This window comes from Lottia gigantea (genome assembly GCF_000327385.1).
Source record: "Lottia gigantea unplaced genomic scaffold LOTGIsca_27, whole genome shotgun sequence".
NCBI classification, from domain to species: Eukaryota; Metazoa; Mollusca; class Gastropoda; family Lottiidae; genus Lottia; species Lottia gigantea.
In genome coordinates, this window is record NW_008708846.1 from 1,788,699 (window position 1) to 1,816,335 (window position 27,637).

The 27,637-nt window shown below is 33.3% G+C and overlaps 1 protein-coding gene across 1 annotated transcript; it reads right to left on the reverse strand.

Annotated features, from left to right (window-relative positions):
* Nucleotides 1-27,521, reverse strand: LOTGIDRAFT_232259 (hypothetical protein). Its single transcript, XM_009056302.1, has 27 exons — nucleotides 27,349-27,521; nucleotides 27,081-27,123; nucleotides 23,676-23,740; nucleotides 23,481-23,543; nucleotides 21,922-22,055; nucleotides 20,327-20,395; nucleotides 19,419-19,505; nucleotides 19,082-19,192; nucleotides 18,357-18,491; nucleotides 17,811-17,910; nucleotides 16,971-17,071; nucleotides 16,610-16,783; nucleotides 15,774-15,902; nucleotides 14,856-15,023; nucleotides 14,391-14,569; nucleotides 13,994-14,114; nucleotides 11,845-11,906; nucleotides 9,628-9,709; nucleotides 8,927-9,058; nucleotides 7,076-7,134; nucleotides 6,339-6,486; nucleotides 5,297-5,385; nucleotides 5,013-5,078; nucleotides 3,048-3,110; nucleotides 2,581-2,757; nucleotides 2,051-2,273; nucleotides 1-1,815 (listed from the first exon to the last, which is right to left on the reverse strand). Exons 3-27 carry the CDS (start codon nucleotides 23,701-23,703, stop codon nucleotides 964-966), a joined length of 3,552 nt encoding a protein of 1,183 aa, XP_009054550.1. The 5' UTR covers nucleotides 23,704-23,740; nucleotides 27,081-27,123; nucleotides 27,349-27,521; the 3' UTR covers nucleotides 1-963.
* Nucleotides 27,522-27,637: the final 116 nt, after the last annotated feature.

Genomic DNA, 27,637 nt, shown 5'->3' on the forward strand with positions numbered 1-27,637 from the left:
ACGTATACAAAAAAGTCTTTATAAGAAGCAAATTATAATTTTAAAATATTACAAAGAATACTTTACATTCGGTTTATCAACTTCTGTTAATCACATTTGGTCATATAAATGAATTCTGTTTCATTAGACATTTGAAAGAACGGGAACCATCACCAGCCCAAAATATCATTTTGTAACATAATATAGTAAGTTCGGCTAAAACTGTTGCTTCGGTAGAGTTCTACAGCAAAACATTTCGAAGAACCAGGAGTCATAAGTTGCATTTAATATTTTCTGAATCTCGATAGGCTCAATCGTAACGCTACATATGATTCGATACTTATTTATATTTCATGGGTTTCATCCTTGAATGATAATAGTCAATTCTAGACTGTTAAACAACACGTTAACAATAACATACAAAAAATAATAAACTCTTTATTTTACATGGGTCAGAATTACGTCCACCACACCAAAGTGACATGGTCCTGTCTAAGATTCAGCCCATGGAATGAATATAAGATAATAATGCATTTAAGATGAAAGAAATATATATGAAAAGCATACTATATTCTGTGGCGGAGCCAAAGGGGGGCAGAGGGGCCCCCCACACTCCTCGCAGCCCCGAAAGCAAGTTTTTCGGGCAAAAATCTCATACCTAGGTTGGAAATTAGGGCAACCTCAGATGTTTCGACCCACCCCCTCGGACGTAAACCTGGCTCCGCCTCTGGCTAAGTTACATTGAATATTCATAAAGATGCTCTTAATGTAACTTCATCCCATAAGTCTATTTTACTGATCATATAACCAATTGCTGGCGGAGATTACATTCTTGCATTTATCTAATTTTAACATTATAAATATAGATAACACTGTAATAAACGTTGATTAATAAATAGTAAAAAGTATGAACAGCTTCATTAAATAATTTCTGAAGCTAACAGCAATCAAACGATCGGTTCGACATTTGTTCGATTTTTAAATCTATAACTCAGTTATCTCTACTTGTCCGAACACAAATGTTCCTGATTCTCCATTTACAGAATCTTCGGGTGATTTTATTTCTTCGGAATTCCTCAGGTCATGTCCCAAATGAGGTTGGTCGTCATCAGAATCTTCTGATTTCTCGATCTTTGGAGGAGTTGTTTCGTCTTTGACGCCATCCTCATTAAAACGAACACGCTTGGCGTAGTCGGGTTCTGGCTCGTCCAGGTCGCTCAGATTTGAACTCGTGTTAAGATCCTCAGGACCAGCTTCATCTAGGTCTATAACCTCGAGGCTGGTTGGCAGATTTTCGTTGTGAACGTTCGGTACACCTTTGAATTCAGGGTCAATTTCTGGTTCATCTTCAACATCTTCTTCACCAGCCGATCTCTTCTTTACAGCTGCAGAGAGCTCAAAAAGAACATTTTCGTAATTAGGAGTTTTCAGAGCATCTGCAGGTGGTTTATGAGTAGTATTCATCAACTCGGAAGATGATGACGATTTTGATAAGGATGGCAAAATGTCTGGTAATGGTGGTGGGGCTGGAACAAAAAAGCCTTCAGATTTATCTGTATCCACTAGTGATCTATCCTCATTTGTTACGTTCGTTATTTCTTCATGTTTCACTATGTCGTCGTTTACTGGATCATTAATGCTTTCGTCATTATTTAATAAATCTTCATTAAGTGGATTTTCTGTGTCTCCATTGTTAGCATCATCCACATGAGGTTCATTGTAGTCTTTTTCAACTTTGTGCTCTAAAATATTATCTGGTGTTTCTGATGATGCGGTTGGTTGATCCAGGTCATTATCTAATTCTAGTTCTGTATTTTGGGAGCTGTTTTGCCGCTCCTGTAATGAAGATAACATAATAATATATATAATTATATAATTTTCTAAGTGTATTGTTATGATGACTTCCAATAAATAAACTTACACATCATTGTTATCTAGCACAAACAACTAACATCAAGATATGAAATGTTGGTGAGACTTTTTAACTTATGCTGTAGCAGGATACATTCAATCTAGAATTGAGTGTTTGTGCACGTCCTTAGTTTGTGAATAAATAGTTATTATACTCAACCGTAGATAAATGTTCATCAGCGACATAACCAGGGTTAACAAAACCGGATACTTGTCCATTTGGTACATTTGCAGAGGTTTTATCGTCTTTTATCAAATTTTGTGTTGATGTCGAATAATAATCTGATACTTCTTCTTCTTCAATGGCTATAGATGTCTCTTGCGTTTCATAGATGGAATTCTTACGACTTAAATTATGAACTAAACGCTGCAGTCGTTGATACCTTTTTGACAAACAACAAAAAAATTAAATGTTTTGTAAGCAAAGACAGACAAAAGTTGTCCCGATATGCAAATTGTAGATTATAATAATATAATTTTATCAATGGATTGATTATACGTCAATGAATAATATATTGGTGACATTATTTATAATACCAGAGTATCAATATAATATCATTTATAACAAACATAAAAGTTGGCATGAAATCAGCCGCTGGTTGAAATGACAAAGGCAAATAAATTAACAAAATAACAGACAGGACATGCTAATATACAGATAGGACATAGGCGTAATAACGCATAAGATACCTTTTAAATTTATAGTATGTAACAGCCGTAAGAAGAATAGAACCAACGAAAAGGACACAAGCAACTGCTATTAATGCGATAGCTTCAGAGCTCATTCCATTATCAGCTGTTGGTGGGACAGATTGTTGCTCTCTCTTAAATAATTCTTGTATGGCGTCCCACTTAGAATAAACCCGTCTGCAAGTAAAATATTGTTATGATAATGTGTGTGACTTAATTACCACTGGAGGGTGATGAAAACAACCAATTACGTAAGGGCCTACCATTAAATCTTCATCTTGTCAAAGGGACAGAACTCAAAATTACTAACACGGGCTGCGATATTGTTCCTGCTTTTTATCATTATTCGGACTATATGTAATGTCCGTTCATGATTATCTGTATTTTCATTTTATATAAGAATTAATGCCCTAATGGGCTACGAATTAAAAACAAAAACTAAAATGAAATAAATTAATATACATCACCTGCTTAGATCGTTCAAAGGTATTTCATCTGTTCCATTCGAAGCAGATATATAAATAACCGATCTGAAAAATATATTTTTACATTTATCCTAAATCACACATATTAAAATTTGGAAATTTTACCTTTTGAAACTATTCAAATTAAAATAACAAACTCCGAAAATATTATTATATTTTGTCAAAACAACAACATGAAATTCTCGTCACTAAAAATATAAGAATTTTAGAAATTGTCTAAACTCCATTTTTGTGGAGATTTGAAATGGGTATTATCATTTGTATTTTTATACGCCCACATGAAATGGGGTCGAATACTGTTTTCACCCATGTCCGTCGGTCCGTCCGTACACAATTGCTCGTATACACTCTACAAGACACAATTCTTGACGGATTTTGACAAAACTTGGTATGAATGTTCGTAATCAACCAAGGATGAATCCTATTGAAAGTCAGAAGAATCGAAAAATATTAAGTATATAAGTTATTGCCCTTGTTCTTGAAAACGCGTTCAATTTTCAGCTTGTAAACATTCTGGAAGACACAATTCTTGACGGATTTTGACGAAACTTGCCATGAGTGTTTGTTATCACCAAAGGATAAAGCATATTATGAATCGAAAAATATTTAGTACGAGTTATTGCTCTCCTTTTTGAAAACGTGTTCAATATTTAGATTGTAAACATTCTAGAAGGCACAATTCTTGATGGATTTTGACGAAACTTGGTCAAATTAGTTATTATCACCCATAGATGAACCCTATTGAAAATCCAAAAAATCGAAATATGTTTCCTAGGAGTTATTGACCTTGTTCTTGAAAACGCTTTCAAATTTTAACTCTAAAAGGCATAATTCTTGGTTTTATTATTATTCAGCACCGCGCTTGATTGAATATTTGCCTGCTAGATTTTTCAAGGACAAGGTCAATAACTCATACTCAATATTATTCAGTATCGCCCTAAACAGTTCAAAAGAAGTGTATGACTAAAAGTTAAATATTTCATACTGGTAATTGTTACTGTACTGCTAAATATTTTTATTCAGAATCAAATCTGCCGGTGGGCGTATATTACCTTGCCTGGCAAGCTATCTTTGAATTACTAAGCTATTGACGTAAACAATGACCAATGTTCTAAATAATGAGCAACTAGAATTTGCAGATGCGCCATTTAGGGGGGATTGATTTGAGTCTTGAAAAATAAGTACTAGAAATGTACGAAAATCGCACAAATCCTTCAAAAATATCTCATACTAGGAATTTCTTTTCCTATTTCTATAGATGTCTTTTCTATATATGGCAGTGTCTAAAGAAAAGACGACTCATCTTTTTAACTTTCAAACGCGGATAATTGTGGACACACTTGAAGGCTCAAATTGCGATAGTGAAAACTTCCGTTTCTAAGATTAAGGCAAATAAAACGGCCTATTTTTCCCTTTAAAAGTAGTTATGGTTAATTCGTTTTGATATTATAATTTTACACTTTATAAATGAATTGAATGCTAATAATAAAAATGCTGATAATTTCTATTTTTTTCTTAAAGATAGGTTCCCTTATTTCCCTTAATGAATATGCTAATACTTATATGAATAGAAAGTAGAGGTTTTCTAATGACTTGGAAAAATACCACTTTGTCTCACATGATCATAATTAATTCATATATTAATTCATTTTTAGCTAAATTGGATGAGAATAAACGGCAGAATTCCAATGAGTGACCGATCAAGAAAGGTCAAAAGTTATTTATCCAGACTTTACATATATGGACATTTATGCAATAAGAACAAAATTATATGATTAAGAATACACGATAATTCATTAGAACCACCAAATAATCAACTTTGCTAAATTTTAAGCAGAATTCAACTCAAAACTCATATGCACGAGCCCTTTTTGTTAAGGACCGAAACTCGGCAGTTCATTGAACTCATTCAGGCTGTATGTAAGTTTGCTAGAAAGTAATACTTACCCTCCCGCACCAGAAGAAGAGGCGCTTGTTATCTCAGTATCTACTCCAAGAATATCTGTCAACGCTCTTAAAATAGAAGAACAAAATTAATAAGCATTATGTTTCATCAGTTTCTGGTTTCTGTTGCAATTCTCATAATATAATCTAAATTATACATGTACGTAAATAATTCATCCATGATTGTAAACATTTGGTTTACATGTGTGGTGTAAAGAAAACTAAAGCCTAAAATGATTTCCATTTTAATCGTTTTGTAATAAAAATTATTTTGAATTTGTACTTACTTTTCATACTTGCCCTTATCGTCAACAATTGTGTTTTTTTCTGTTCCAACTGGTATTCGGATGGTTCCATTACCGAGGCCAACATGTATCTTAAAGGGATTGTTCATATTGGTAGAATTGCAAGGTCTTGAAAACCTTGATATTCTTTTTTTTTGTAAACAATATTTTAGTCACATGAAAAATGATAAACAATATTTTAGTCACATGAAAATTTTTGGGAACAGGCTTTTGCCTTTATGACCTCTCTCCCGAAAAATAAGCTACATGAACACATATATTAATTGATAGATTAGTATGTTATTACAGGAAGAGGGTATCGGAATATGTCGGACATTGGGGAAAGGTAGATTTTCAGATTCTTGGTTTCAAGGGCAAGAAGGGTTGTTCGAAATGTGACCTTTGTGTCCACAAGACGACAATGCAGAATTGAATATTACGAGAGTTAATAGCATATGAATCAAGTACAAGTTTGGTTTGAGAGATGCTTTAAAGAATGTATATAGATTGTATACTGTTTGGGTAATCCATTCTCTTGGCCAGATTTGAAAAATCATTCTGTAAGGCAATTAAATTCTATTAAATCATATTTCTCAGGTTGTATGGATTATCATTTCTTAGTGGAAAACGTCCTGAGTACATCTACCTTAAAACTGATTTTATTACACTTCTTTCAGTTTTGCAACACAGCCATCAAATATGATGTCACAGTAATCGAAGATAAACAAACGCAGAATAAATGGTTTGCAATGATTTCCTATTAAGACAATATTTCACCTCTCACATTTTTATACTAAGGGTATAAATTGAAAATTATATTCCACTTTCACATAGAGCAAAGTTGTCCGGAAAATGTCGCAGAATATAATTTTCATAAATCAAACTTGTTATTTCTAGAATATCAATTCAACATGATTAACCAAAGTTAACTACTCGAAAATTTCATTTAAGCCTTTTAATCAGACGAAGCTTGCTAATCCTTCTCGAATTCAATTTGCAGTGACATGGACAATTTTGTTTTGTAGACTCTCTTTCTGTTTTGTACCTGTACAACAGTTAGATTCTGAAGGCTGGGTTGTCCACTATCGGCAGCACGTACTATCAGTGACAGGAATTGTTGGGTTAAGCCAATATCAGGCATCGTTGACAAAGATATTCCACCATCAGTCGTTCCGATAGAAAAATATTTTGAACTGAAAAGAAAACAGTATTTTGAACTTAGGGCGAAACGATGATGTTAATCAAACTAATTGAGGTATAACGCCACTAAATAAGTGCTAAAATATGGATATTTAATATAACATAATATCTATTGTAAAATTTATCGTCAACTCTCTTCATTGCCAACGTTCGGGTGTCTATATTTTCTATATTTCTAATCAGCTGTAGCGACCTTTAGCTCTAGACGGTCACGAGCCGTTAAAATGAATCCGCGATCTGACGCTTCTGGTAGCAATCCGATATTTTCCCTGATAATCCACCAACCACATCAGCGGGTATCTTACATATTAGGTTTATATAAGTCAGCTATCTGATATGACCTGGTTTAGGTTTATTGGATTTGCATTTTCAAATACCAAAGCAAAGTAATTAAATATATTTTGTCAGATAAGCTTCCGATCAATTAAAATTATTGACGAGAATATCGGTCTGCTTCCTGGAAGGATAGGTGGTTGATTCATCACAAGTTCCCTAGATTTTAAACATAGAGTCATTATGTAATTAGTTTTCTTCTTCAAAATCAAAAATTCTTACAGCGATTATATATTTGAAAAATCTTACTTTTGTCCTTCTAAATAATACGTTACATTGGCGTTTACGCCTTCATCTTTGTCTGTGGCCTGCATAAAATATATATTCAAAATGTTAAATCAAAATTCCTCACACCACCATGATTTTTTTAATATGAAAGGCTGTTTAAGTTGGGTGACGACTAGCTGAGCAATTTGATAATGTGGTTAAAGACAAAACAGCTTGAATTACATTCTGTCACAGTCTCTGACGGCCATGATGAAACCTTCTACAAATCAAGAATCCGAGCACATAAATACATCTGGCATAAGATATCTAGCTCATAATTAGATTATGAAATAAAATACAATTAATATCTCATTTCATTATGCATAATTAGTTTGGATGTCGCACTTTCATAGGGTAATTCGTTAAATATTATTCGAAGGTCGAAATTTTTTTTGATCAAATTTATGAAAAGGTTTCAACTAAAAATATCGAGTCTCCATGAGGCCCAACACCAAAGCTTGTTAAGCTGCTCACGTAATAAGTAACTTTTGTTTTTTATTACCCTTTTTCAAAACAAATTCAATTTGATCCAGTAGATACATATATATAAATGTTATATAATTATTTAAAATAATTATATAGGTATGATTGACGACGTATTTGATAATAAAAATTTTGCATACTGCCCCTTTCTCTGCCCGTTTATTTTCAGGAAGACAACCTGGCTAGGTAATGCCATTATGTACCTTGACATCGAGATTGCGCAGGCTCAACGAACTGAAATATTGATACACGTCAGTACGTCCGTCTCTTTAACCTGACAAGCTACTTATTCTTTTATATTTTTTGTCTGCGTCTTGTGGTGTTAAAGTAAATTTATATCAAATATCATTATCTAATCCCTGCAATTTTTGACAAACTGTTTCCTTTTCGGTTTAAATATTCATTGCAAGGCCAATCTTTTTTTTTTATCTTTGTGATAATTGGAAAAATTTTCACCGTTTTTCGTCATAGGACCTGGCCCAAAAAAGCAAAATAAATGAAATGATCTTGTGTTTCTCAAGAGACGAAGATAATTATGTGCTATTTCAGTTTACCTAGATTGGTTAGTTATAAATTAAAAGTGATTTCCATAGATTTTCGTGGAGATCGGATAATCACGCACTGATTTACAATACTAAATATGTTCGAAGGTCTCGTGCTCAGTTTCGAACTAACGTTTTTTTTAAATGAAATAAATGGAGATTTACGTCCTACTTTTTCTGCACCTTATGGGGTAATGAAGACGGGCTACACCATACAGTGTTCAATGAGACTTATTTTGCGAGGACCGCGGCATCAGCCTACTGTGTTTCGATTTCCTAATCGAGGAATCTGAAGGCCTCGGTTTATTTTCCATGTCAACCCCTCCGACCTGCATCACTGACGAGGGGAAAGCAGGTTGAAAATCCGAAAGTATCATCTCGACCTATGCCTGGATTGAACCCTGGAAAATTCCTAACCGTTTAGCTCCGATGTTGTAAAATGCAAAATGTCTTAAAAATTTTGATTTGCTGGTGGTGTCATAAAACGGATGAATGTTCACGAGGCCCGTCTTTACACCCCAAGTGAAGTGGCTAAAGTAAAAATAAAAGCTAACGAAAAAACGGAACGAATGTTTAACCAATTTAATTTAGGCTGGCTCCCAGTCATACAAATTGCTTATTATACCCGCGTATTTGTTATATCAGAGCCAAATTGAAACGTATTCCTAACCACATGCCTATTGAAAATTGTTGGACGCAAACAAAGCAAAGCATTTAAACGGGTCTTTCTATTTACCATCTTGTATCAAAGGAGTGAGATGCAAAAAAAAAGTTGTTCTAAAAATGTGAACAATAAGAATTCACTTACCTCAACTTTGCCAATAAATGAACCAGATTTCATATCATCAGTCAAGGAAAACAAATAATTGCTTTGAACAAATTCAGGGGCATTATCATTGACATCTTTGACTGTTATGTTCACAAAATAACTGTTCTGTGTCTACAGAAAGAGTAGGAAATACATTTAGATGAAAAAGAATACGTAGCTCACAATTACTCGTTAACCTTGGGATCGACACCGTTTTCAACAGTTTCTGGGTCATTTATGCAGTTCGGATAGGCGAATATGGATAGAACAATAAACCAAGGCCTGTGGGCAAAAGGCAGATTAAAGATCCACTGAAATCCTCAAAAAGAGTAGACAATACCCAATTGCTCAAGGGAGTCTGGAGTATTCAGACGTGAACTTTATTTCATTTGAAACTCTAATCAGTCAGAAATTTGGAAGCAATTTTCATAAACATGTACCACGACCAGCAATGATCTATGCCAAGAATTTTATACATAATAATATGTAAGTTGTAAGTATAAGTTGTAATGAGAATAAGAAAACATAAAGAAGCTTTAAAAAATACATAATACAATTCAAGAAAATTTGTTCTGCTTTATTTTTATCTGAAGTAGAATTTTTTAGTATAAATTCCTTTCAACTTTTGAATCTTGCTGTCGAATAAGTAAAGTTATAGCTGATATTTGAATAAAAGTCACGAATATGTCGCCATAACAAACCTGAGAACCGTTTAATACATTAAGCTGGAGGCTATAGCATTGTATATTCTCACGATCTAATTTAACTTTCGTTTTGATAATGCTGGAATAAAAATCAGAAAATAACTGACCTAGATCTGAAAAGAAAAAATAACGTCGAAACCACGATCGGAAAATATTACATGTCGCCATTTAAAAGCTAGCGGCAATATATGCTTCATGTAAAAACATACTTGAGACATAGCCTGGATCTACATATTATTCCATTACCCCATACTTCTATTACAATACAGTATAAAACATGGTTTGGGTCTATTTTGGTTAATTACTCTACATATTACAGGTAGAAACATATTACCTTTGGTTAGACATTAAAAATTAAAACACCTTTTGCCTTCAGCAAGCTTTAAAGGAGAAGGTAATTGAATTCATCCCTGATTTAGTTATTAACGTTGTATTAGACTACCACTACCTTCTTGTATCATAAATGGAACGTCTTCAATCGGGATCATTACCCACTTTAGCCCCATCAACATGCGCAAAATTTTCTCAGATTTTCTCATGGAAATGAAATGAATGGAGTTTTACGTGTGGGCTAATGAAGACGAAAGATGTACTCATGGAGATTACGCAAGTAAGAAAAGCGGCCACATGCCACCATAAGTAAATTCACTTATGAAAGTATATATTATACTCACGTAAGTGTCCAAGTGAATAGCTGAAGTGAGTTTATATACAACACAGTGGCTATATTTACGGCATCGCACAGAATAGTGTGTAGGCTAATTTTACGCCTGCGCATTTCCAAACAATAACAATGTCTTAAAGATGGATTCCCATATTTTCATTTATGAAAATGAAAATGCTAATACTTATATGTATAGAAAGTAGAGGTGTTCTAATGACTTGGAAAAATACCAGTTTGTCTCACATGTCCATAATTAATTCATAATTAGCTAAATTAAAAGAGAATTACCATCAGAATTTCAATGAGTGACCTTTTTTTGTTTATCCAGACTGTCCATACAGCGACATTAATGATTGGTTAAATTTTTGCATAATATGCAATAAGATCATAATGATATGATTAAGAATGCATGATAATTCATTAGAAACACCACATGATCAAATAGTTTGCTTAATTTGACACTAAAAATAAGAAAACCCATCTTTAAATGAAAGTAAACCGGACGCGCTAGAATTAACTTTTTTCTGGTGTGAAATACGGCAGTTTTGGGATCTTTCAGCTGCTAAAAAGCTGGGAATTCAACTGTGTTGGTTTGTACGTCTGAAGTTCAGAAATTGCTCTACTTTTTCTAATTTTAACGGATTTCCCATGACACATTTTAGTTTGATTGGTTTAAAATACTACCTTTGGGCCGAGCTTTTAGTGAAGAAATTTCTTAAAAAAAACAATTTATTATCAGAAAACAAAAAAGATACGAAATTGTAATTTCTCTTCTGTTTACTTTCATCGTCATCCGTTCTCTCGTTGTTAACTCTAATGATCATATCTCATATTTTCTCCTTTAGCTTGTTGCAGAAAAATCATAACAGTGGGTTCCGTTATTCCTTTTTTATTAGATCGCGCTCGGAGGAGGTGGTTGAACATGTCGGGTAGCGAATGCATACATCCATTTTAATTGTAATCAACAATTTAATTAGAGTGCTCTTGTAAAAAATAGCGCAAATATCAATGCCCAAGACTGCACTATTGTTGCGAAGGTAAACAAACGCGATGAAAAGAACAAGTCCGTTTTTTAATTGACCATGTAGACCAATTTCAGGAGTATGGGGACATGTGTGCATCTGAATTGATTAAATCTCGATATATGAATTTAACTGTTATGTTTTCAAGAGAGCCTATATTATAGTAGTTGTACTATTTATCATTTGTGCAGATTCGGGTACGATTGAAATAAAAACGGACAGTGCAATTTGTTTTTGGGTTAAAAAGATAAATAAAAATAAAAACAAGCCGAAATTCAAAAAATTTGACTGTTTGTATTTATGATTTGAACTAGACCTGGGTGTGCAAATAATAAGTCACGTAATTTTGGGTAGTGCAAGTAATATTGACCATATAGTCTCACTTTTACTATAAATATAAAACATTTCAATTACTTTTTTTTATTCGGCACAAATCGGTCGAAAAGTGAGAAAATATGTTTTACTCATGATTCCAAAGATAATTTGAACTAATTTGGAAATGTTTTCTACTAAAAAGCTCAAACTTACTTTTTAATTAACATGAAATCATCATTAGTCTGCAGATCATATTTGAATCGGTTGGAATAAAACTGAAATGTACACAAATGAGAAGAAAATAGTGAAAACAGAATGTGGCACTACAAAAATTGATCTTAGTTACATATGTGTAGAACCGGAAAGGTCGATTAGGCGACACCTCTACATCAATGCTTCTGCTATATTTTGTTACAGCTGGAGAGAGAAAGCTTTAAACTTTTAGGAAAAGCAACGGATTTCTCTTTGATGAATTATTGAATGTGATTCTATAGCAGTCAGTTAGAGCGTCAGTTCTTTACATGAGTTCATTTGCTTGGTTACGTCGAGCAAATGGCGGCTATAGGTTCCGATCTCTATCGGCGTGTGGAAGTCCGATGACCTTGAATAAGTCATCTTCACTTATAATTCCAGTCGATCCAGCTGTAAATGGGTACGGATAATCCGGGAAAGATCAATGCCAAGAGCTTCGGCCAAGGACCAGCTGATAGAAAGGTTCCTTAACTGTGAACCTAAATTGTTATCCTTGTCAAATATTTGTTTCTTTCTTTAAAATTATGTGGGCTCCTTTCATGTAGGAATTGTCATAACATTCAATTTTGAAAGGGAATCTAGTTTCAACAACTAAACAACTGGCAGTCCATTTAGATCCGTAAGATTGGCAATATTTATCAGCCTAGTATCAATTTGCACCTAGAACTAAAATCCCACGAGTACACATCAGTAACAACTAGGCCTATATATTAATTTAACCGCATGTTACAGTAGAGCCTACTCTTTTTGTATTCAATTTTCATAGTATTATTAACGTTAAAAATGAGTAATGAGTCTGAGAATTTTAAATAAGTTAATCGAGTCCCAATGCACTATATTAATGTAAAGTTGAGATTAATTTTATCTGTCGGGCAATTTGAGAGTATTGATGTTGACGTCGACCTGTGAATAATTACTATTACAACGCTTCGGGACCCGTCTCATTTTAATTACAATTGGTGCCGAATGGTGAAATAAGAAACCGAAGAGACTGTCATATTGCTCTACTTTGGATTTCGCTATCCCACAGTTCGTCCTTGTTATTAACAAACGGTAAGTAAATGGCGTGCTTTGTTACAAAAACGTGTCGAGAACGGGACTTTGTACCTATAATTTAGACTACTACTACTACTACTACTACTACGACAACGACAATACCACAAAGATACCATTAAAGGGACAGCGGTGCTATTTTTTTTACCAACCGTACCTTATTCTCAGAAACTGGAATTGTTTAGCTAAGTATGCTAATAGTGTTCACACACAGCTCACTGTCGACATTCGAGTCTTCAAATCCATGTGTGTCCCTATTTGTCCGGGTTTGAATGTTAAAATAAGGACTTTCTTGATACCTTACAATAATCCATATGACTGTGTACATTGGATCTCGCAAGTGGATATTGGCAAGTGTGCACCCACCAAAATGATAAGGAGAAAAATGTATTCTCAGTTCATGTAGGGGGAAATCAAAGTATAGCAGAAGACCTTGCAAAGATATTCTCGGTGTAGAACTGGAGCAGACAATCGCCTGTTGGCGAAGTTAGATCATTTCTTTGTCTCCTTTCCTACTACAGTAAATTTTGTTACAGATTTTAGAAATACATATATAAGGCCAAGCCGTTATATAGAAGTCGACATTTTTAATCATTTTATTGTGATGCTATTGGTACCAGTGCAGGTGCTGTCCTGTCACAACTTCAGTCATGAAGAAAGAGTTGTCTGTTATTAAAGTACGACATTTTCAACTGTCGAAGAGCTACTGTGCCACAAAAAGAGTGATATATCATTAAAAAATAAGAAACGACCATGGCGTTTTGGGGTGGCGAATCAACTGGTTAGAGACTCATTATGAAGTAGAGCACTGCTTAAACTATATTCACATCATTGAATACTATTCTGGTTATTGTTATCAATGTTGCTGTTTGTTTCTAGGATTCGTCAAACTATTTTCGAGACACCTTGACGCGGATCCTAGATAACGAATATCTTCACACTGTCTCTTCGGACTAAGCAATATGTTAATAGTAATGAATAGGATAATCCTTTCTTTCTTATACAAATACATTGTATATAATACGCGATAACCTATCGATAACTCGACAATACTCACCGACACTTCTGCAACAGAACTGTTTACTGGTAAATTTTCAAATACATCTATAACTATATCATGTCCTGTTACGGAAGAGTTATCTTTTGATTGGATATTTACTTGCACAATACTACATCGCCTAGAAAATACGTTTGTTTAAAATAACATGGATTCCCAACTAGTTAGATGCCACACATGAACAAGTGCAACCCACTGATTTTGTGAGTGTAAATAATTTTTCAAATATGAATTTTAGCTTTTAAACTACAAATAAATAATAATCAATGGCAAGAAACGAGACAGATTGATAAAAGAAAGGAGTTGTTGGACCGTTAATATTAGATTGCAAATACATTTTTGTTTATAGATTGTTGTTAGAAATGATTAGATTGGCCGAAATGAACAATGAACAAACCTGAGAGATATGATAATTGGGTTGTCACAAGCCTCTACTAAGATAGAAGTAGGGAGTGTGGTTTGACGTTGAAGAGTTATTTCCCCTGTTATACTATTAATGCTGAAATCAGATGTTTGACTTTCAATTGAGTACCTGACCAATGCGTTTTCGTCTTTATCGGCATCTTCAGCGGATACCTAAATCATAAAGTTTTAAATGAATCAGAATGTGTATTACGTTATGAGGAAGTCTACATTCTGATAGATAATTACAAGGGGGACGTCATTAATCTCAATTGCTTACAGGCGTATTTTATACAGAATATAATCATATCTCCTGCAATACAATAAAAAATGACTTTTTAGACTTGTATTTAGGTTTCTGCCTTACTATAATATATTATAAAACTATAACGTGCTCATTCTCCAACAAAATGTAACAAATTAAGCTGATTATCGACAACTTGTCTCCGGGAAAACATACCTTTCCCACATGTTCACCAGGAACGTTATCTTCCACAGTAAATAGATAAGGTGAATCATTAAATATAGGATTGTTGTCGTTCACATCAATCAATGTAACGTTCAAGGTAACATTACAGTTGGGACAAGGCCCGTCGGAGACAACTTCGTTTTCAGGAATGGTTGAAATCTAAAAATCAATGAACGTATAGTATTATATAAATAAAAGACAAATCAACATTGATTTATGCGATTTATGGATTTTTAAAATAAATTATTCATACGCCAATAAATCAGGACCAGCGGAATATCCTTTAAACGAATTTAAAAATGATGTTATTTAAAATTGTTTATTACATTGTAATAATGCTGCTGTTGGAATAATATATATCTTATATTGAAGTTATAATACACTTATTATAAGATATCTGCGGTTGCATCCCTTTGGCAGTTGCGAGGATGGACTAGGATATTCCAGAAGAGAAAAAAACAGTTAAGCTTTGTGAACAAGAAGCTACAAAGTGTCTACGCCAATCTATTGCGTTTAAACTATTTTGAGAGAACCAAGAACTTTCAAATCTTATCTGAAATCCAAGAAAGCTAATTTAAACTCGTTTGTAATGTGGGTGGTTTTAATGGCAGGACAATACACCAATTCTCAAATAAGAGAAGGGGTCAAAAATCAGGTTTTATTTCTATTTCTTATTTGTTTAAATTTTGAGCAATGAAGAAATAGTCATTTCATTGATGCAGCAATAAAATTTGTAAAATGTGTAAATTAAGAATTATATTCATATCAAAGTAGATGTAAATAATTACTTTTAAAATCTATTTAACATATTCTGAGCGCTTGTGTTCCTTATCAGACTTAAATAAAAAATGGTACATTCCTCAGCAAAAAAAAAAAAAAAACAAAAAACAATTCGTTGCAAAATCACACCTGAAATGTCAATCTGTCATCTGTTTCACGATCCAACGCTGAAGAGTTGACCACTGATACGATTCCAGTTGCAGGATCCACGGTTAGAGCACCTTCACTTATGACATACCTAAATTTACTATTAATTCCCTACAAAGAGAAAATATGATATGAATTATATTATTTAGCTAGTTTACTTCAAATCTTGTGGTTAATTTACATTCATATGAAAAATATACTAACAATTTTAGCGGTATTGCAAAGTAGTTTGTGAGTCAAAATGATCCAATATTAATTTCCTTTGATTAGCCAACGATCTGTGACTCAAATCAATTTCTTCGTGAGAATTTTCACAATAAACGACAACTCTCAGCCGTCTCTATAATGTAAAGTACTAATGGGATTGGCAAATTCGATCTGAAGTCTGCAGCTGGAGCATTTTGAGTTGGTTAAAAGTTTTATGAAATGTGAAACAAAATGTAACTTGATTAGCCAAAACTAAAATTTGGTTTTATAAATTCTTAATCAAATTTTGCAATCAAGATGGAACCCTGTATACGATATGTATCTTTGACCACAAGTCAACAGAACGAACGCACGAAATGTGAAAGAGATTCACTACCACTATTGTTTAAAGCATAACCAATAGACTATACGCCAAGAATGACAGCAGCTATACAAGCTACTCTCCTAACCATCTTACTTACCAATATGCATGGAACTGGACAAATGGACTAACTATTTGGTAGTTAACTATCAACCAATTGCAACGAAATTCAAAGTTAGATTAGGATTTTCCGTTTACGAGTAGAAACCTAATCAATACTGATGTATTATTTAGTAGAATCTGATCTTACCACATCTGCATCAACGGCCTGGACGACCTTAATAAAACTTCCTGTTGCAAGGTTTTCCTGAATAGCAACTTGGATGAATGTCCTATTGAAGACGGCGTGATTATCATTAATATCGTCAACTATCAGATCCATTTTCGTTAAAGCAAATCTCTGTTCAGAATTAGTCTGAAAGGCCTGAAAAGATAAAAAGTTATATTTTCAGCGAATGGAAAGTCATAACAGTATTCTTGTCATTAAGGTGACAAAGGTATGCATTCTGTTCATTCTAGGGACTATTTCATATGTCTATATTTCAATTGCTAGACATGATTACCACACAGAATTAACTTTGCTTACATTAGATTTTATAGTACCAACATACCTTGATTTGAAAAGAATAACTGGCTTCATGCTCTCTGTCCAATTGTTTGCTAAGAGAAATAGCCCCAGTGACATCATTAATACTTATGAATTCTTTTTTATCTAAAGAAACAGATAAAGAATGATGAATGATGAATGATGACTAATTTCTGACTTGTAAAAATCATTAAAGTAAAATAAAGTAATTTAGTTTTTTAGTTGAACGGTTATAGGCCTTTTGTTTTTGTTTTTTGTTTATGTTTTTTTTTATCTGGTGGCCCCACACCACAACAAAATAAACGAATGAAAAAAAGAATAAAGATAGCCCACCAGCAGCTCTGATTGTAAGTACAAATCATTGTTTGTGAGCACGAGCCAAGTGTGAACGGCGGGCGACAATATGCTTCCATACCACGTGTGGAAATATAAAAATAAAAAAAATCTATAAAGACTAGTTTCTTGAAGAGTGAGCAAAAGATGCACTATATGGCTAATAGAATGAATACGGTGAGTTGGAAACGACATTTCGGTGAAAAATCATCAGATCATCACGAAAATCCAGAGGGATCATCTTCATAATGACATTGACCCACATGATAAAAAGAATCCAGAAAGAATCGTTGCCTGTAGAGTGAGCACAAGTTACACACTATAGCTAATAGAGTGAAAAACTAAGTCGGACACGATATTTCGATGGAAAATTATCAGATCATCACGAAAATCGAGAGGGATCATCCTTAAAGAATTATATCCTGTAGAGTGAGGACAAGCCCAATGTGATCGGACGGACGGGGTGATAACAATATACGCCGGTGTGCGTATAAAAATGAAATATGCTGAGCCATATAAATCCACTACTTACCAAGGAGAGTGTAATTGAGGGTCTGGTTTATTCCCAAGTCTTGGTCGTGGGCAAGTTCATGTGGTATGACTGTTAGTTCAACATTGACATAACTAGAGTTCTTGTAGAATAAAATAAACACGATATGTAGTAATGTAACGATGAAGGAGATAGGAAATGGCAAATAGAACATAGGCAATTCACAACTTGATATATTATATATGAATTTTTTAGTAACAGGCAGCAGCCACGGAGTACCGCTTTCACTTAATTTAAAGGGACATACTTCATTTTTTGCGCAATCATACTTTAGTCTCCGAAACGGAATTTGCTTAGCTCACCGTCTAAATTTGAGCCTTTAAATCAATGTGTGCCAATGCGTTTGCATGTTAAAATGACGACTCGTCAATTTAAGATACTCTGTGAGATATATAGAACCAAAATCCAATGCCGAAATGAAGACTCTAGAAGATCGATTCTATTTCCTTCTTGGAGATATTCTTTCATCTCATCTGTCAAACTACATAACATGTTAGTGCCGAAGCAAAGTAAAAGTATCTAGCTTACCGCCTGTGTTGGATCGTCAGGATCATTTTCAGCATTTAGTGTTAAATTGTACATATTATCGTCTGTCTCATAATCAATGACTCTATTTGTTACTATACTGCTACCGCTCAGTCTGAATATTCCCATTTGACTTCCCTATTGTAAAAGTATATTGGATACGTGAGTATTTTTCAAAATGATGATAAGGTAAATTTCGTGCAATAATATTTTACTTGAATATTCGGAAAATGAGAGTCTTTCTACTATATTTGTTGTATTAGTGGCGGAATCACACACGCGACATCAGTGGTTCAGTACAGATTTGATCTATTGGGAAATAATAATTTCGTTAAAACGAAGCCTTTACCCGCATTTTCTGTTAAGGTTGCAGTAATTGTTTTTGTAAAACCCGATTAAGTACTAGCTTATGTTCCTGGCCCTACATCAGTAGTGCCAAAACTATTCTGAATAGGCTGATCCGTTAACATGGTGACATACGATAATTCCATAACGCAATTTTGGCTTTCATAACATATATCTAGTTAAAACCCTTCAAGACTGTTTTGGTGTAGTACCAATTGCGTTTCTATCGATTTACATGTGCAAGATTTGACTGTGCCCCTCTCCCCTGGGAAATTGTGAGGCTTCTGCTTCCACCCACCCCCAAGAAATGCCAAAGTGTAGTACATTTTCACTGCTTTTCGTTTCTAGGTTATATTGGAAAACAAACAATGCTTGGTACATACGTGTAATTCAAGATTCAATCGATCATCGTCACAATCTTCATCATGCACATGATTCTTAAAATCTATATCTGTACCATTTGCATACTTCACTTTAGTTCCGATAGGTTCTTCCTTAAAAAAATGACCTAAACTGTTATCGTTTGATCACAATGAATCTGTTCTTTATAATGAACTCATCATCACAAAAAGACACATCTGTCCAGTTCATTTATACTTTAGAAGAAATTAAGTGTGTTACTTTCCCTTGTGGAAGGCGATTTGCGCTTATCAAGTTCGAAACCGTCGAATAAATTGTATTTAGATCAAGCAATCCTGTAAATAGAAGTAAACATATTACCTCCTTCAAGAACGAATAAAATTTCGGAAGGTCAAATTTCGGAGGGAACTCGTCGATAGGCTCAATAGTGAGTGGTAAAGAGTATGTCTGCAAAGAAATAAGAGAAAACTATGTCGTATTTGGTTTTCACTTGCCTAAACCTAAAACAAAGGGTGCCATGCATGCATTATGATGAATATTCAATCCTATCGGTCTGGCTGTACTTTGCATCTCAATCCAATGGGCTTCCCTAGTTTGGCGGGATTTCATCTTCTGCAAGTGCGTGATTTATTTTTTGAGATTCAATCATCATGTTGTTAAAAGACATTCTGCTGGACTTTCTTCGTAATTCTTTTGGAGATGGGTATACAGGTATATTTAGATACAATAATGAAAGTGATAATATGATTTTTTTGGTACCAGAATTTGGCACCTGTGCCCCAAATAATCAGACAAAAATATGCATTATGAACTTTTAAAGGTAGAAAGGCTAAAAATTATCTTCAATGCACATGTACTTTGAATATTGTTAATCGTAAAAGGCAATAATCAAGGCGGGGTGCAGCGTACTAGAGTGGTATTGAAATATATAGCTCGTGCATAGATAAAGTATTGTACACACTGACATCATTTTCTGGAACATTTCAACTACATCCGGGCAACAAAAATATAGCCCTCTATGTTTGTTTACATCACTCGATCAAGGGATTACTCGAATTTGCATCTCGGTAACAAAATTGATCGTTCTAAAAACATGGCAACTTCTCAACATGTAAACGAGAATGTCGGCGTGTACAGCATTCCACAGAGTTATGGCAAATATACCGTCACATCATTATTAAAACAATTTGTATTTTACTTTATATCTCTTCATTTAAATGTTGTACAAATTGCCTAGAGATTTAGTAAGAATAAATTTGTAATATTACCGGAACTTTACCAGTTTGTTTATCTGAACAATTATATTTTAAAACAATTGTTTTCCCATTACACAAAGCCTGAAATCAGAAAATATACAGTACTTATTGGCAATACGACATTTGCTAATAGGATATATATAGATACGATTGATTATTGATAAATAAAGTAACATTATTATTAATACAGTGAATAATTGTACGTAAATCAACGTAAGACAGGGAAGGAAATATTCTTCCCTATTCTGTAATTGATCAATGATTTGCGGCATTACTTCGTGTTTTGATAAGATTAATCTATACTGAACGGGTTAATTTTATAAATAACGAATTAAAAATGGTACTTGAGCATACAACAACCATCTCGGGAATATTTTTTCCCTACCACTTTTATGATGTCATAGAAGTACATTTGTGAATCAGTTGTAGCTATTTTATTTGATGTTATACGTTTCCAATTCGGAAATAGCTTTCCAAAATGAGACGTTCTTTATTCCACGGTACAAACCTGCGATCCGACATGCTTATGAACAGTATATGTACTGCCGAGAATTTAAACTGTGGACAACCATTGGTAGTCACGCTGGACAGTGTTTGAGATCTGACTAAATAGTCTTGAACTAATTAAAATGCTAAAGTTTTCACCCGATCTTGATGAAAATTGGTTTGCATGTATATATTGATGAATTCTTGGTCAAGTGTCAATTTGGTAATAATCGGGTGAATGGTTTCGGAGTTTCTGCCCTTGATTTGGTGAAAATGCGTAAAATTTGCCTTGCAGGCACGATAGAGGCTACATTGATATCTGATCTCGATGAAACTAGGTATACATGTACATTGTACATGTATGTATATATTGATCTTTTTCTAGTTTTAATCGGATGAAAAGTTTTTGCGTTATTGCTAGACACGATACGGGGAACAGTTTATGTCTGAAACCTTGTGTGAAGGTATATTTATGAGAAGTTGACCAAGTTTAAAAATGAAATAATTTAGATTTTAGTTTGATGGATTTGATAAAATTTGGTGTCAATGATTGTTATCACATAAGGATGAACTGTATTGAAAATCAGACATGCTTTTATAAACCCGTATTAACCGAAAGCCATCACAATGCGCTTTGTGGGTGTGGAAATGAGAATGGTGGTATAATGGTGGTAACAGAAATGAAGACTCGCTGCTTTCGTTTTGTTTACGATCGCGAACAAAGCGTCTTAAACGAGTGATTTGATTGGCCGATATTTCACTAGAAAGATGTCATTGCCAATTGCGACTGGACAAGATTTATTACGTGATACTATTGTATCTAATTGGACGTGGTAAAAAGGCCAATAATTGCCAAAATAAACTTACATTGTACGTTTTAGTTCAATTGTTGGAAAATGTGAATGAAGGTTTGAGAGAATATCACTTAAATAGGTGAAATCTCGACCCCAGTTATTGCTATACGATGATCCACAGAATCGTCCCACTTATCTCTTTGATGAAAGTTATATATATATATTTTTAAACTTGTAAGTGAGTTTTGAACTAAGTAACAAGTAAAATTGTATTGATTAATGTATCAGTATCACCCTTTGCTTGTGCTACTACGGAAATAAACTAACCTCATCTTCTTCTAAATCCGGCGTTTCGTTGATTAATAGACGTGTGTCATTGAAGACGAAATATATCTTCTTCATGGATGGTTCCATTATTTTGCATTCTCCTCCCTCTTTTGTGTGGTTAAAAATAACTTCACCTGAAATGCATGTATACATTATTTTTCCACAGACAGCAAAGATAGCTTTGACAATATTAATCAGATAACAAACTGATTGTATGCATCACTATTTTGCTTTTTGGGTTTAATTCAAAGTGGCATGAAATGTGGTGGCCCGCTTTAAGGAAGGATCATCCTAATTTCCAAATTGTACCTTTTGTTATTCAATACAACAACACAGCTGGTCAAGTTCCCCGAATAATTATCCGTCATTACAAAGAATTGCAGGAAAAATTTCCAACAGACTTTACAAATGATTTAGTTATCGCCGTGGTAGATTACCCCCCATCCCCCTTCCATAGGTTTAGTACATTTCCTTTAATTAATATTTCTTATTTATGATAACTTACAATTGAAGAGTTTCCTCGCAAAAATATCATACATGTACACTATTTTCACTTAATAAATTATATATATTTTTTATATGAAATACGCATTTTCCTTTTCATTTAATATAGGACAATTCCTCAGTTTAACCAGTGAAAATGTTTATTATGATTTCCATGGTTATTAATGTTCCTGTTGGAACCAGTATTCTTCTTATACATTTCAGATTCGGAAGATAATGGATTTGCATTTCAAATATTCTATATCATTCTTTTAAACTAACTTCACAAACATTGCTCTATCACTAGAGGTTACGCCTACATACCTGTGCCTGTGCTTTCGTAACATTGCTTAACCGCAATGTTACAACCTAAAATTCCTAATTTCTCTTGGCACTTTTAATCTTAAGCCCTTGAGTGTATAATGTCATACACAAGGAGTATATATTAATCTTTACTCAAAGGTCACATCTAATATTGATGAAGACAAATCATGTGCGAGAGCATCTTACAAACAACATATTCAGCACCGTATGAAAGTTGGGACCACATTACCAAGTTCAAAGTCAAAGATTGACATTGATGATGAGAAGAGTTGTTGCTTTCATTAATGCACAATGATTTACTATGCGCCATATAAAATGAAACGTTTCTCTCTCCCAGTGGTGATTTTCGTGTTATTAGTTTTGTGACTTTCAGACGACATCGTTATGTAATGGTCATTTCGTAAACTAATGCAAACATTCTTTTGTTATAAAATGCCGTATTAAAATACAATATAATACTACATGTGTCTGGTATTTGTTCTCTAAAAATGTGTAGCTTAATTGGTTGCAAGCAGTTATATAAAATATATTCGGATAGATTTAAATTGTACATAAGAAAACAGATATGATATGATTTTATATGATTGTGCAGGTTTCAATGGCTCTTTACTTCAAATGGATTTTGCAGGTTTATCATGGGTGTTTCTGACTAATGTCATGTTGTAAAATATCTCATCCATGTTACCGATTCATTTTTCATTTTCAGTTAACCTTTCCACATCAAAAAACGATGTCAGAAATGATTCACGTACCTGGTTTTGCATTTTCGGATATTGTCAGAGTAGCTTTGATAGAAGTTGGACAGCAAAACAAGCCTATAATGTAAAAAAAGTAATTTCAATATGTACATGAACTATGAATTAATAGTTATAAAAAAAACACTACACTGTATTAAAGAATACTATTAATTCAAAAATCAATGTCTATTTGGATTGAAAGTAACCTACCAAGAAAAATGGCATATAGTAGTAACATCTTTTGCTATCTTTTTATGTTATTTTCTCAACATTTCCTGCAATAATAAAAGTTGTGCATATTATCATCATAATTGGAAAAGTTTTATATTCTTATTATATATTAGTTTTAAATGTATTTTCAGTATTAAAACAGAACTTGAATCATGTATTACTTTATAATATCAAGATCGTTGCAGATCGACGTGATTATTATATGGAAGATTTCGTATAATTACTATGTTCACAATTAAAACACAGCCATATGTCTGAACAAACAAATAAAGACAACTTAAAAGCTCGTTGGAAATCCTAAAAATGAACCTTTCAAGATAATCAGGTCATGAGCCGAATTTTTGTTTGTTTCTTTGCGGCTATAACAGAAGCAGACTTCGGACACTTATAAAAGTCTGGCAAGGTAATATACGCCCACTGGCAGCATTGTTTATAAGAATATTTGGCAGTACAGTCACAATCAATATGTAACCATGTAAATAAATTGACCTCGTTCTTCAAATCGCCTTCGATCTTTAGCTCGCAGGTAAAAATAATTTTACCGGAACTCTTTCAATATTGTCACGTGATCACGTGATTTTGGTAATTTAAATACAAGAGGCTGGTTGTTCATGACTTCAAGTGTTTGTAAACAAAGTCAATGAAACACAAAACTTCGTAAGATACGGATCCAAAATGATAATAAAATGTATAAATTGGTTAACCAATAATCACAATATAGCATTAAATGCCTATGCATGTGTCAGAGTTATCTCCCAAAGTCTCTAAATTAAAGGACTATATATAAGGCGCAATATTACTATCGATTGACAAATCACTGCTAAATACTGAAAGAAAAGAGTCTCGCCCAAGAAGACACTATTCATTACTGAATCAGATTTAGATTTACGAAAACTTCCGAGGATCCTAAGTGTCTTGAAGGCACAATTCTTGTGATTTGGACTTAATTTCGTGAAATATGAGGTATCATAATATGCCCTTGTGCTTCAAATTTGAACTAGGTTATACATATATGACAAAACATTGAGAAATTGTTCATTATTACCCAAGGATAAATCTTTTAAGCATGTAACTTGCTTCAATTCTACAGCAAAAACTAGAATACAATTTGATATAACAAGATAAATAAAGAGTCAACACATTTTGAAGAATACAAATATTTGATTTATGAATGTATTACTTTTTCCAAGATTCAATAAGATTTTGTTAATGACTTAATGTTCAATATTTCCTACTGGTAATAGTTTCTCTCTACCAAATGTCAAAATTTTAACAAAGCTACCGACCATGACCAGCTATCTATAAAACATAATATAACTTGTTTTACACTGGTTGTGTTAATATTTTATTACATTTTTCTCAACCAGTTTAGATTGGTTGAAAGATAACAAGTTACTATTCAACAGAAAACATTGGCACAGGGTAAATACATATAGAAATATCGCAACAGAAATCGAAACATATTGTTACAAGTATATTTTCGGAGACAAATTTGTGTCTAACAACCTTAGATATTATTATCAATTATAATTACAGATAGTTGTGAAACTAATTATAATCTCGAATAAATGTTTTTTGAAAACCATGGCATGAATTGCTGTTGACATATTTAAAGTCACCTTGTCTGTTGGATTTAAGGCGTCCTTTACATTAACTTGTTTATTGACATCATAAATAATACTCATATTATGGGTATTTGGGCAATAATTATACACGTTAAACTTTATCTATGCTAATATAAATCACAATCGGTTTGACTATTTCGGTTATATTGACATATTGGGGTTATTGATTTGGCGTATTTAGATTTCGGGGAAGGGAGGGTTTGATTTCAAGCTACAGTGATAATCATTTTTGTCCTCCTCGTGCTTTAATGAACATATACATCTTTATTTGAAACTTTAATTAAACACCCTCATCTTACATTCAGGTGGAAGATAGCTCTTTGCCCTTTCCGTTTAAATACGAATTTAACATTTTCTGTATCTTATCTTTCATGTTTTGGCCTTTGTTCTTCCTGAATAAATAAGTCGGTGATATGTTTTACATATATGATACAGTTCAAAGTACAAAATAATAAAGACGTCAGCTGTAAAGTCAAGACTATAAACCACTTTTTACAGGCATTTTTAATATTTATATTTAGACTATACACAAGCTTCTGAACAGTCTTAATTAATTTAGCCCCACTGTTGACACGTTAGTTTATCGCTTGCTAGAACGACAACACAAGATTACTTTTTGCTATAGTAATAGTCTGATTTACTGTGTATCTTAGACTCTTTGGCATCTTCAGGAAATGGTTCATCAATGTAATTTTCAATCTTCCACAATTAAAGACTCAGAAGACTTAAGTTTTGACGGTTAGCTTTGAACGCTATTACTGATAAGCTTAGCTAGACTATTCCTGTTTCTCTTAATATGGTAAACCATGACCCTTTAGACTGGACTGGACTGGAATTTGGAGACCGTTCTATTTATCTCTCAAACGTAAATGAAGGACAATTTCTTATCTTCAATCTAATAACGCACCCACGGTCATCGCACTGTGTCTTGTAATATGAATTTTGCCCACAATTTTTACTTTATCTGTAACATCAGCATCAATATAGAAATGGCAACACATAGGCACACATTATCATTGGAATTTGTTTCGTTCTTTTGGTTCTACAGAGGTCGATTTTGGCTGAAATGTTCAAGACTGAAGTTTGTACATATACACAACTTTTAATTTCCAAGCCATTCTAAGACAATTATGTGCTGTTTTTTTAAGGTTGATGTTCCAATCATATAAAAATAATTGATTAACTTTAAAGGGGCCTTTTTTTCTTTGTAAATCATTTTCATTGTCAAAAACGTCGTAAATTATACCTTAAAATATTTCTACAGTATGCTATTTTATCTATGTATCAACCTGATCCAAGGAATTTGTTTTCAAAGGGTTAATTAAAAACTGAGAGTACTAGTTGTTAATTAAGCAATTTGACCTAGTTTTGGTGATTGGCTCTGTAATGGCTCGTTATATTCAGTTTTACTCAAATCCATACAGTAGTTTTCTAACAGCTTGCAAATAGCATAACGAACTTTAAAAGGATTCGTAAAGTTTAAAAAAATAAAGGCTGGATTTTTTTAGTTCAAACTTTCAGATACGTATTGGGATACATTTCTATTGATTTTGGTTTATAATTTTTGACATATTTGAGCAGAAAACTTTTTCGACCTACACAAATAAGGGAATGTCCTTTTAAGTAGGAGTTTTTGAACGTCCAGTCTTTCATTCACATCATTGTGTACACCGGCATAGAAATAGAAGCCTTATGCCAAAATGAAATTTTAAATGTGCTTTATGGTTATATTAATTTTCAAATGAAATGAAGTCATTACCGTACTATACTTTACTATTACTTTACTTGTTCACGTATTACCTCTGGAAATATATTAAAACGAGATGCTTAATGGTAATCCCTGACAAGTTCAACAGTTTTAAAGAAAACACTATCCACAAATTTCGTAATCCATAGTTCAAAATTTTTACACGCACACAAACACCACAAGTACTAACGTTTACAAATAACACTATCGAATATTAAATCTAAAATGTTTGTTTTAGCTCTATCATAGAGTAATTTAGATCCCTCTCAGTATAACATACCTTCCTGGTAGTGGTGTAATCTTTATCAGAGGATGATGCGATGTCACGATTTGGTACACCCAACACCTTATTAAGTTTTACGCATACGTCAATTTATGGTAATGAAAAGTGTTTTTCCTCGAAATATTTATCAGAAAATTGATCCGTTGCGCAGAGATTAGTCGTTATCAGCTACCCAGCGAATAAACATTTTGACTAAGTGTATGTCTCATAATTTGTTCTAGTTTTCTTATCTTTCAAAGGATTTTATGACCCGGCTTATCACTAAAACATATTGATATAACTGTAT

Excerpts from the sequence above, each read along its gene's own strand:
- LOTGIDRAFT_232259 (XM_009056302.1), bottom strand. The coding sequence starts at position 23,703 with ATGTTACTACTATATGCCATTTTTCTTG. Across the intron at positions 15,024-15,773 it reads ATGACAGATTGACATTTCAG|ATTTCAACCATTCCTGAAAA; the intron begins GTGTGATTTTGC and ends ATTGATTTTTAG. Across the intron at positions 2,758-3,047 it reads CCTTTGAACGATCTAAGCAG|ACGGGTTTATTCTAAGTGGG; the intron begins GTGATGTATATT and ends TTTTACTTGCAG.